Consider the following 12,618-nt stretch of genomic DNA (forward strand, 5'->3'; position numbering starts at 1 on the left):
GTATACTGTGCTCCAAATGACTATTGAAAACCTGTGGACAAAAGTCATTATAACCGTCGAATCGATTGATGGACAGAAGAGAGAGTGTGGGACCTATCACTTAGGCCATATCATGCTACGGACCCAATTTTCTCTATCATTATCCATCCATTCATAGGAACCCTTATGACCATGAAGTGATTCAGATCATATGGACTATAGCAGTGTAGGAAATATCGGGTGGTTCACATTCTAACCGCCCGGTTAGATCGGAATGCACCAGTGTCCGGTTCGGGTTTCGGTCGGTTTTGGTGAACCGCCATGGGTTTTTTAACAAAATAAAAAATATATAAAATCCCAAATAATAAGGGATTTTGTTTGTAATGTATTTTTTAATGTTTTTCATCATTTTGGCAAACATTGGAAATTTTTTTGCCCATTAATATTTCTTCTTGCATTTTTTCATTTTTTTAAAAAATTCAAAAATACCCCTGTGTACAAATTGATTCTTTAAAATTCATTTTTTCCACTAATTTTCAACTTCATTTGGATGTGTTTTGTTTAATCACGCTTTTTCATATGTTATTATATAATTTTTGTATTTTTTTAAAAAAATAACACTTCTTTTACCCCCTGGACTTGCCGGATTAGGTTGGTTGAACCAACCGGTTTACTAGTTAGACTAATTGAACCGCTTCCAACCCTATGTCCGATTAATCATTTCGGTTCGATTTTTCCTACACTGGACAATAATATACTTTCTTTTATGGCAAGCATCTCTCTCTTTTTAGGGCACAATTGGTTCCCTTGAAAATATTGGCCGGAAAATTTTTCACATGAAAAATTTCTTCATGTAGTTAGGTGAGAGAATATTTTCAGATCAATTAAATGTCAATAGATATGAAAAGATGTCCTATGATCCATTAATGTGAAAGTATTCCCAAACCTATGCATATATGCACACGAACCAAACAGTATTGTTGATGTGTGTGTTTTTGGAACTTTTGGATGGGTTGGGGTTTATGTATTGCAATATTTCTCTCTCCAGATGAAATCTCTTTCTGTCTCACACACACACACAATAACCTCTACCACCTTGTTTTCTTTTCTTTTGGGTACATATTGGAGGCAGCAGACCTTCTCAAACCCATTAATGTTCAAAAAACAGAAGACCTTCTCAAACCCATTACTTTCACCTTGACATGTTATAAAGTAGGGAAAAAGAAAAAAACAAAAAAAAAAGAGAGAGAAGAAAGGAAGAAAGAAAAAAAGAAAAAGAAAAAACAGTTGTGCAAGGGTCAAATTTAGCAACCTATGTGGACCTCAGAGAACACGGTGGTTGACCACATAAAGCCACAAGTTTAGCTCCTTGTTGCACGTGTGGTCCTATAGTCCATATCCTTCAATGATGTGAAGTTTTGTTTTCTCATGGTTGCCATCAACCTAGGTGCATAGTAGTATAGCATCCACGCTCATATGAATAGAGCGAAACGATTATTTGCTCCCGAGGGATCATATTGTTCTCTCACTCCCTCAATCAAAACTCTATCTAGGAGTATTTTCAACACCGTTAAATTCAAAGATATAACCTTCTCAACCTAATGCCAACCTAAAAAAAATGGAAAAAGTTTCATAGACACTATATACGCTTGAAGAAATAACAATTTAAGGCTAAACAGAGGGTTTGAGACATTTTCAAAATTTTGGATCGGTTTGATCTAAGCATTTAGAAACTTAAAATTCAGTTTTTTTTTTTTAAAAAAAAAAAACCTCATGTCACGAATCTATAGTGAATCCTCAAATCCTCCTTGGTAGGGAAGGCTTCAACTGAAGTAACTACCTGCACAGGGAGGGCGTCGATTCCCCCCTTGAGAGTCAATATATAGCAGCTTCTGATACTTATAACAGCGGCGGGATAAGCACAACAAGAATTCCCTCCTGACTCTCAATGAGAATATGAGTTTAGGTATATGGAGGTTCTAGGGAAAGCATGATATGGTTGTTTGGTCCGAATGTATCAGAGTATTGTGTGGTCCAGCGGGTGTACACTAACTTCCTCTTGAAAAAAATGAGAACATGGGCCACCGTTCACCACGTCCCTCAAAACTTAGGGTGTCGAAAGAAAACAAGATAAATGGTGGAGGGGTCCATGAAAAGAACTGGGCTCAAAAATCATACCCAAACTTCAATTGTACTATACAATATATGGACCCTATGTACCATATGGATCCTATAGACGCCAATTATGACAAATACTTTGAAATTTTATGCCAAAGACTATAACGTAACTATCAAGATATGGACACCATACTTTTAAATTTCGGCAAAATTTTGGGTGATTTTCAATTATCGGAATATTTCAGTTGGCATTTTGTACTTAAAACCTTGGTCAATAATATTATGGGATTAGAAATCCAAATAGGAGGCTTTTTAACACTTAATGCAGCCGTAAATAGACCAAATCACGATTTTTATTTGGGCCAAAATATTATATGCTCCTGTTGAGCATATTGTATATTTGGTAAGACCGAGGACTACTTTTAGAACCTCAATGGCGAAGATGTAACCTTGTAAGCTTACTTATCAACGGCCCCTCGGAAGAAAAAAAAGACAATCAAACGCATTATGGGTGCATGAAAAATCTAAACATTAAAAAAAAATTCTAAGTCAAAATGGAGTATGTCAAGTTTTTGGATGGCCAAATCTAAGGGGATTTGTACATTATTATGAAACTATTTATCTTTCTTATAAGGAGGTCACAATTGATATTAGTTAGTAGATGTCAACGATGCAATCACATCCATCCAATTGAAATGTCACCCACAATAATGATTGTGGTGATTGTGGCATCTTTGTATAAAATTTAAATAGTCTCTTTGTATACTTTTCCAAATCTAAGAGCTTAGATACTCAAAAACATATTTTTTTTCATGAAAATACCCATCCAGTGATTATAAAGCGCACACATCATTCAAGACCTAGAAGTCCTAATTTGATCTTTTGTCCGGTCAATTGCCTAAGGGAGTAAATATACATTTTGCTCCTGCAGGGGTATGCTATGCGTGCTCTTTGTTGGTTTAAGTCCCTGTCACCGGCACGTTTGAAGTTCAAAAGTGGGCTTCTTCTTTATGCTTTTAAAAGTACTTAGAAGAACTAGGTCTAGACCAAGTTTGGATTAAAATAATCTTTCATGTTTTGACCACTTATCTTGGCAAGTTAGAGCACGTGTGAGTGCAATTGTCACAAAATCCTATTATAGAAATACTAATCATTTAGAATCTAGATATGGTATTTTATACAACGAGACCATTTATCTTTATCACGAAGAGGTCATATTAATTCTTACTCATTAGATGTCAAATTAGATGGTTTGGGCTAGTCACGGAATACGAGAATATTTTTTTGAAGCTGATGTCAAATTAGATGGTTTGGGCTAGTTACAGAGTATGAAAATATTTTTTTGAAGCTTAAGTCGTTTTAGTGACACTCTTACAATCACCCAAGCTGAAATTCAAGGGACAAGAGTGTTGGTAACCTCCACTAAGTTGATCCACATTAATGTTTAGAACAACAGACTCTAGCTCTAGTTCACCAGAGCTCAAGTTCCCATGTTTGACTTGAGCGAAGCCTAATCGAACCAGGAAGTTTTTTTTGACATAGGCCACTTTGAGAATACGCAAAACTAGGAGCCCTAGTCAAAATTGGAGTTTTTGGATCCAAAATCATCTAGCCCTTGATTTGGTTATGATATTCAAAACACTAATCCAAATTGTCCATTTGGCAGGGAGATAAGGAGACTTGCACTCTGAGCCAATATCCATATGTCAATCCCGACCATTCATTTGTTTCGACTAGTGTTTCAAAACCTAGATCAGTGGACTTATATATTCATGTCAAACCGTTGGATTGATGATTTGGATCGGATCTGGATCGGTAAAAGTCAGTGATGGATAAAAATGTTAAAAAATAAAATAAAATAAAAATTCAATTAGAGGTTTATAGGGTGGGGATACATAGAGGACCTAGGAAAAATTATATCAGTTTAAATAATATATATATATATATATATTAGGGGGGTTCCAGCAGGGAATCAGGCTAGGACCCAATACTATACCTAAGTCCGTTCATTCGTGATTGATTCTCATCCGAATTGGCAATCTAGATTGAAAATTGGACTAGAAGGGTATATTCGAGCTCATTTTATCCCACATTTAACATGCATTTTGGCTCGATGGTACATGATGTACTAAGCCTACCAGGGGATAGGGGGACACGAGTTCTTGGGTTGGGGAAATGGATCTAATTGTCGCCCTCCTCTTCGACCAAGTCACGGAGAAAAGAGGAGCTCATATATTCTCTCTTTCTAAAAAAAATCTCTGTCTCTCTCTCTCTCTAGGCATAGAAGTACGGTCAAACACGATGCATTGTCTCACATGAATCCGTCTCTTGTGTGGGAATAATGGGAAAAATAATAATGAGAAAATTAATAGAAAATGACCATGGAGATGATGAAACCTTGAGTAAAATAATGATAACAATAATAGTAAAGTTTAGAAAATGATGACACGTTGGTAACAAAATAACAAATATAGACGATGATGGAGATAAAGAATTTGAAAATAGGGGAAAATACAAAAGGGCAAATTAGAGCCTACTTTCAAATAGTATCGAGAAATTTGGTTTCAATATTGGAAATCTTTATAATAGCCTTAAAATATACTTTTATCTTTATTTATAAAGTTTTAAGTTTTAAAAACAGTGTGGATAAACTAATCTATGAAAATCTTGAAAATTGACGGTTCAAAACGTACGTTACAAAATACATTACAAAATAAATTATTGCCAAAACTTGAAATCTATTTCTTTTTTATGTCCATGCATCATGATGTTGAGATGGTCAATTTGGGGATATTTGAGCATCAAAACAACCTCTTTTAGTGAAAATTTTTAGGTAAGCTCAAATTTGATTGTTTAGAGCCTCGGCTCTATATAAATTTTTCCTAATACAAAATATTTAAATTATTTAAGGTTGACCATTTTGTTGTTTATTGTTATTGTTATTGTCATTATTATTCCCATGCACGGGAATAATCCAAAGTATTGTGCAATAATCTAAAGTACTTTATGGCTTTTATTTTTTAATTTTTATATTTATATATTTTTATCAAGAAAAGTGCAAATATATAAAATTTAAAAATAAAAATTATAAAAATAAAAAATATACAAAAAGATCACAATTATCCTTAACTACGGGACATGAAATTTGGTAGCAAAGGGGTATTGTCAACCACAATAGAGGATTAAAAAAGTTTTATTGAGGCCCGAGAAATTACATAACCCAGCTAGCCAATTTTATCTGAAGGCTTAAAGTGTTCATGATCTTTGTGCATGAAAAATAAGAGTCTCATTGTATAGAATCTCTTATTATTAAGAGCATGATATAAATATAATAAAATTTTTAAATTACATAATTTATCAACTACTCAACATTTCAACCGTTTTCAACTGCTTCAAGTCATGATCCCGCGTATTTTGATGCCTTTTTTGAAATTATAATATGTTAAAAAGTTGTGATCCTAGATGCATTTTGATCAATTTTCCTATATAATAAATTATTAATAAATAAATCATCAATAAATTAAGCACAAGGAGGGAAACCCTGATGGTTAAAAAAGTTGAAGCTTGACTCTTTGAAGAAATCAAAGTGTAAATAAATAAATAAATAAATAAATAAGAAAAAAAAAAGAGGGAAAACCAGTCATTTGGTTTCTCAAGGTACTTATTCACATGAAACTTATAAAAATATTATTTATTTTTTGGCAAGAAAAACTTATAAAAATATATTATCTTAACTAATTCTAGTCTATATTTAATAAAATAATATGTAAGTATTACTTATGAAAATTTAATGTGATTAGTTTATAAATAAATAAATACTATAAAGTATTATAAAAAAATTTGGAGAAAGTGGTGGTCCCCCTCGCGCAAGGTGCAACATAGCCTGTGGGGGGTGGGTAAAAGTTGGTCGTTCGAGTCTTCGTTTGAGCTTGGTTTCCAAGAATATAAAAAACCTTTTATTACTAAAACTTTTCTCTCTGTAAAGTTAGAGAGAGAGAACCAAGATTTTAGAGAGAGAAAGTACAGATTGGCGTGAATCTTGAAGAGTTTGAGGTGGTGGTAGGGGCTTTGTAGATTCGGATCTTGAAGGAAGAATGCCACACACAGTTCAGTCAAACAACCAATGGAGATCAATGGTTGACAGAGAAATTTTAAAGGGAAAAGGTCATAAAAAAAAAAAAAACGGGAGGAGAGAGAAAGAACTTTGCCCGGTCTTTACGCCTCCTCGTCAAAACCCCACCTCTTTATAATACTCCCCCATGTTAATCAATCCCCTTCTAAGCCATCTCCTCAACCCTTGAAACTCCATCTCTCTCTCTCTCATCACTTCATTGGAACATTCCTTCTCATCTTCTCTTTCATCTGTCGATTTTCAGATCAGGATCACGTTTATTTCATCCCCTCCTCTCCCTTGTTTGAGTCTCTCTCTCTCTCTAGAATTTTTGTGATCTTTCTTCTCTCTCTAGGCTTGGACCCTGCGAAAAACTTGGGGGGTTGGGGTCTTTCATTCCCTGAATCTAGCAATTGGGCTTTCTCTGCAATCGATGTTTTTTCATTAGAAATGCCCCATCTCTCACTTTCCTAGCTTTTAGCGAGAGAAAGAAGAGATAGAGAGGTTGGGTTGATGGGGATCAAGTTCATGAAGTTCCACATGCTTCCTTGGTGCTTCCAGATGATGGGGAGCCACATTTCCTGTGTGCAGTTCCCTACAAAACCTCCTCTTGGGACTGTGAAGCTGATTCAATCTGACGGTGTTGTGAAAATCTATCACAAACCAGTCCATGCCTCTGATCTCATGCTTCAATTCCCAAAACACTTGATCTGTGATGGTGATTCTTTCTTCATAGGCCAGAAGATCCCTGCTCTCTCTGAAAAAGATGAGCTCAAGCTTGGCCATAAGTACTTCCTCTTGCCCAAGCACTTTTTCCAATCTGTTCTCTCCTTTGTCTCTCTAGCTTCTTTTGCATCAGATCAAATATCTCCTTCTCCTTCTGGTTCTTCGCCCGATTTGATGGCGAGACGGAAGACTTTCGTGAAGAAGGCGGCGAATTGCAGGCCTTTTGATATACACAAGGCCCCGAATGGTGGTCTGCAAATTAGAGTGTCCGATGAGTTTATTGCGAAGCTCATGGAGAGCGGGAGCAATGGGGAAGAGGAAGAGAGATTTAGGGGGAAGGTTTGCACGAGCAGAGAGTTGCAGAAGGATTATATGCAGCTCGTGAGGTCCCGGCCATGGCGGCCGAAGCTCGAAACCATCAAGGAATCAGATAGAGAGAGAAAAAGGCTTGTTGGGTCTTTTGGGATCAGGAGGAGGAAGAAGACCCAGCAAAGAGGGCCTGGAAAGAAGTTGCAGAGATCATAGAATTGGGTTTCTGGTTCTTCCATTCGCAAATTCTAGAGAGAGAAATAGGAAGACTGTAAATTGGTGGTTGTGATCCGACAATGGCCTCTCTCCAGTTAACAAAGGCTAGAGAGAAGGAAGGAGAATGGGGAGTGTTGGGTTTTGCTGAATTCTCATAGCAATGGCCGCTCAAGCGAAGAAAATCTAGAGAGGGAAAGATGGTGACTGTAAATTCGTGGTGTTGTGCTCAAAGCAATGGATGCTCTGTTACTGTAAAATGTACTGTTACTGTTACACATGGTGATACAAAAACTTATTTTTAAGGGAAAAACAACCCTTTATTTATGCTCTTATTTCTTGTTTGCCCCTACTCACCAAAAATGCTCTCTCTCCCTGTACCGGTTATCTTGCCATTATGTCTTTGACTTCAGGGACAGGACTGAAATTTAGCCCAACTAAAAATTATGAATATTTCAACTGATTTCAGCCCAGATTTGAGTGAGAGAGAGAGATCGTTTGACATAGATATGAAATACTAAATAATTTTAGTTCTTTTTTAATCTAGGCCTTATGTTATTTATTTATTTTGTGATTAGATAATTCAAATTTGTTTAAAGAACATCTATATAATCCGATATCAAGGTTAATAGTGGACTTTTTAAAATGAGAAATGGATAATGGTTGTTTCTAATTTTTTCTATGGGCTTCGGTTATTTTATTTCTAATTTTTTGGAACCAATTCTCTTTGGGTTTTTATTTACTATTTCACTCTCTTTTTTTGGGTTTTTGTTTACTGCTTTCCAATTTTATCTGGTTTTGTGTTCATTGTGTTTTTGACCCAATCTTCTTTGATTTTTTGTTTTATAACCTATCTTCTTTGGGTGTTTATTTTCAATCAATTTTGTTTTGGGGTTTTTTTTATTGGTTTTTTTTACGAGTGTTTGAAAAACCAAACTGGCCGACGGTCAAGTCCTCGTAACCGGTAAACCAGCATGTAAAACCGCCTAACTGGGCTAATCCCTTCTAGCACAAAAAGTATTTAAAAAAAAAATTGAAAAATGTATTTAAAGTATGATTAAACAAAATGCATCCAAATAAAGTTGAAAAGTACAGGAAACAAATGATTCTAAAAAATTGATTTGTGCCAAAGAGTTTTTTTTTAAAAAAATTTAAAAATATGAAAAAAATGACAAAATAAGTATTAATGACAAAAAACACTTTCCAATATTTTAAAAAATCATAAAAACATTCAAAAACACATTACAAATGAATCTCTTATTTTTTTTGGATTTTATATATTGTTTTTTGAATTTTATTTTAAAATACCCGACTAAACCACCAAAACTGACCAAAACCTGGTTCCACTTTGACCAGCCGGTTCCGAGTTGTACCGGCCAAGTTTGCTGATATTGTATTTTGCCCTATTTTCTTTGGGTTTTTTGTTTACGATTTTTTTACCTGATTTTCTTTGGATTTTTATTCACAGTTTTTTAGCTCAATTTGTTGCTTTTACTGTTTTTTACACAAATTGCTTTGGGTGTTGTTGCTTTTACTGTTTTTTATACGAATTTCTTTGTATTTTATTTACATTTTTCTTGCCCAAGTTTTCAAAGTTATTTAGTTTATTATTATTGTGAAGGTGAATTTGGTGAAGTCGAGTTAGGGGACCAGGGTTAAATGAGAGAGAGCTCAGGGAGAAGGCTGACAAAGTGGCAGTTTCAGTCTTCAAGAAGCCCTTGGCTTCTCTTGTTTTGAACTGCAAGAGGACAGATTAGTGGTCAATGGAGATCTCCTTCTCTCTCTAACTTTCTCTCTCTATCTCCACCTTTAAAATGGTCGCTATGGAACCTTTATTTTTCTCTCTCTAAAAGTTTTGACAATGTCATTCCCGCTCTGTATTTACCACTTACTTTCTCTTGAAATAACCGTGGTAAACTACTAACAGTATGAACCAGAGAGATCTACTACCCTGCTCCTTCTCTCTCTCCCTCTCTCAAGTTTGGCTCACTTACAAATCGGCCGGTCTAAGCGGATCCGACCACTGGCCGAGCTGGCTTATGTGGTCCGGCTGTTTATTTTAAAAAAAATTCAAAAATAATATATATAAAATCTCAAAAAATGGAAGATTTGCCGCTAATGTGTTGTTGAATCTTTTTTACATTTTGACAAATATTGGAATGAGTTTTGGCCGTGAATGGTTATTTTTTATATTTTTTTCTTTTTTTGGATTATTTCTAAAATACTCAGCACAAATTGATTTTTTTAAAATTCAATTTTTCACTTCTTTTCAATTTCATTTGGATGTGTTTTGTTTAATTGTGTTTTAAATATATTTTTCATATTTTTTTAATTTTTTTAACACTTTTTTGGCGACAACATGAATAAGCCGGTTTCCGGGTTCAGTTTGATTATTCTAACATTGGTTTTGCTATTTGATCCCGCCTCACTCTGAGCTTGATATATTTGATTGCTACAATTGCATTACCTAAACAAAAAAAAGTTTCGATGAGTTTGGAGACTCTTCTATTAATGTGGTTTCTCTCCAAAATTCATCTTAGAGATAGATTTTAGATCCATCTCAAAGATGGATCTTGAATCAGAAAATTTAGGGATCGAGAATCTCCACCATAATGAACGTAAATATAAAAGAAAAAATTTAAAAAATAAAAAGTAAAATTTTTGACATATTTTCCTTATTTTTAACACTGGTTGTGGTGAGATTTTGTATGACGCAGCAAGGAGCGTGAAAGTACTCTCATGACGCATGAAATACTTTTCCTTTAAGATTTATAGATTTAAGATACAAAACACATATTAAATAAGTGAAAATATAATTTGTTTATATATACATCTTTTTGCGGCATAAAAACTGGATCAAATTTGATGATATATAAAAAAGAAAAATGAATGGTGCCAATAAAAGTTTCAAAATATTATTTTAAAATTTAAAAATTTAGCTATTTTCCATGATCATCGTGGTTGAGATTATTGACCTTAAAATTTTGATCCAAAATCCTTCGGTAAAATGGATTTGGAGGGGAGACATATAAATAGGTATGTCAATTGAACAACCAAAACATCACCAGCTTTCAAGAGATGAAAGTGCAATATTCAATGAAAATAGATGGTGTAAAACATCACAACATCATGTCTACATGTAAGGTTGCAACTTTCTTTTTTTTTATTGGTAATTCAACGGGGATGACGAGCCCCTACCTGTTTTTTTAAATCAGTAGTGGTTTTTTAATGCGTTAGGCAAGAATGGAAACCTAGACTTTAATTGGAGTAACTAACGAAAGGGTACTTGGTGAATTTGTAATAAAAAAAAGTATTTGGTAAGTTGACATACTCATGCCTCTACCCTAGTTTTCGTAGGATTGAGGGCTCAAACGAATCTTGAATTATTGTACATTTTTTTCAGCCTTTTAGTCGTGAATTTGGTGAAAAGTCTATATAAGGTGCCAACCTTATAATATTGAAGTAAAGTGCACCTCAAAAAATCATCTAGAAGAGAGTGTTCCGAGGTTAGAAAACCATCAAATTTGATTATCTCGACCTCAAGATGGATAAATATGGAAAGAAAAAAAATAAAAGAATTCAAGTTTTCAAAATAGCACATCTTGTAAAAAGTTATCTAGGCCGTCTTTTTTCAACAAAAGACGTAATACCTAGTGACTAACGTCAACAAAGGAAAATAAAAATAAAAATGCACTCCACATATCTCTAGAAGAAACATCCTAAACTTGGATAGAGACCATCCAATTTTGGATAGGTAAGTCAAGCATTCAGGAACTCAACATCCAATTGATTTTTGTAAAAGATAGTTTTGTAGTGATTCTAAAGTGGATACCAAATTTTTTTATTAGAAAAGATCCTCTAAGCTAGTCTAGGGAGTAACCATATAGCATGCTCCAGTAGGAGTAACATTTATGATTTCTTCAGTATTTGAGACCATTCACAATGTCGTGTCGTCTCTAGATAATTCCTTCCTTGAATCAAGCAAATCGAGTCGTAACCATGACTCCATTTAGAATGTCATGGTCTATGAGGAATACAAGAAGGAAAATCCAGCCCAAGCATCTCAATAAGGGGACAGTGAAGATGCAAATGATCCATATCTTCGTTCTACAAATACCAGCCTCGAGATGCATAGCTTGTTGGATGATTAACGGTATTAGGTTTGATTATATAGGTTTATCATATCTCCTTTTGTTGTTTTGATGGATAACATTTACTCTTTAAACCCGAAATACCATTATTTCTAAATACTTCAATCTTTTTCAGTAAACAAACTCTCCAAAATACAATACGGTGTCAAATTCTATATTTCTACCTCTAGATACTTTTTAGGATATTGAGGTTGAAAAATTACAAGTATTTCAATCTTCAAAGTACCCAAAAAAAGAACCACAAAGCCTTCAAGACAACATGTAAATCCACTTGCCTGCGCTTTCACAGTTCTCCATGCACACGGTCTTCATGCTTCAGGAGTCTCAGCTTGTGTAGTTAGTTGAGAACAGATCATGTCCCTCATGCTCCACTAAACTGCTGCTATAGCTGCGGAGAAGACTCGTACCATATATTTTGCATGCAATTTGATGACATCCAACCAGTCAAAGCATAGAATAAGAAACTTCCCAGATCTCGTACTCTTTTTGTTACTCTATAAGCAATCGTGGCTTTTGAAGTCTCGCTTATTGACATTTGCATACTAAACCGGAGTTTATTACATATTGCTCGGTTTTGACTTTTGGTATTGTTTAATGGTAGGTCTAATTGCGAAACACTTAGAATCTTCTCTTCAATGGATTCTTTTTTTAAACCAGAGAAATATTTTTAGTTTCTGTTTTGAAAATACTCTAGCCGAGCTATTAGCAAAGCATGCATCTTGCCCGAATTAACCAAACTGAATTTGATCGGAAGTCTGATAATCATTTTACAGAACAACTTAGTTACTCAGTAACTGCACAAAATCTCTCTTAACATACAAGCTAAACTTTTTAGAACCTGAACCATCTTTATACTATCTCTACATATTATTGTTTAGTTACTATTATGATTCATGTTTATATAATTCTGACTATTTGAGTAATTAAGCTCATGTCAAGCTTTTCTGTTTTTCTTTCTTAAGCATCTTTTACTCCACACTTGTTGAAGCCTTGGTTTGCCATTTGACAATT

The 12,618-nt window shown here is 34.5% G+C and overlaps 1 protein-coding gene across 1 annotated transcript; it reads left to right on the forward strand.

Annotated features, from left to right (window-relative positions):
* Positions 1 to 6,012: 6,012 nt before the first annotated feature.
* Positions 6,013 to 7,769, forward strand: LOC18434561 (uncharacterized). The gene has a single exon (XM_006844629.4). The coding sequence runs from the start codon at positions 6,722 to 6,724 to the stop codon at positions 7,457 to 7,459; it is 738 nt and encodes a 245-aa protein (XP_006844692.1). The 5' UTR covers positions 6,013 to 6,721; the 3' UTR covers positions 7,460 to 7,769.
* Positions 7,770 to 12,618: the final 4,849 nt, after the last annotated feature.

This window comes from Amborella trichopoda, chromosome 6, assembly GCF_054954075.1.
Source record: "Amborella trichopoda isolate Santa Cruz 75 chromosome 6, AtrichopodaSantaCruz75HAP2 v2.0, whole genome shotgun sequence".
In the NCBI taxonomy this organism is placed as follows: domain Eukaryota; kingdom Viridiplantae; phylum Streptophyta; class Magnoliopsida; order Amborellales; family Amborellaceae; genus Amborella; species Amborella trichopoda.

Excerpts from the sequence above, each read along its gene's own strand:
- LOC18434561 (XM_006844629.4), top strand. The coding sequence starts at position 6,722 with ATGGGGATCAAGTTCATGAAGTTCCACATGCTTCCTTGGTGCTTCCAG.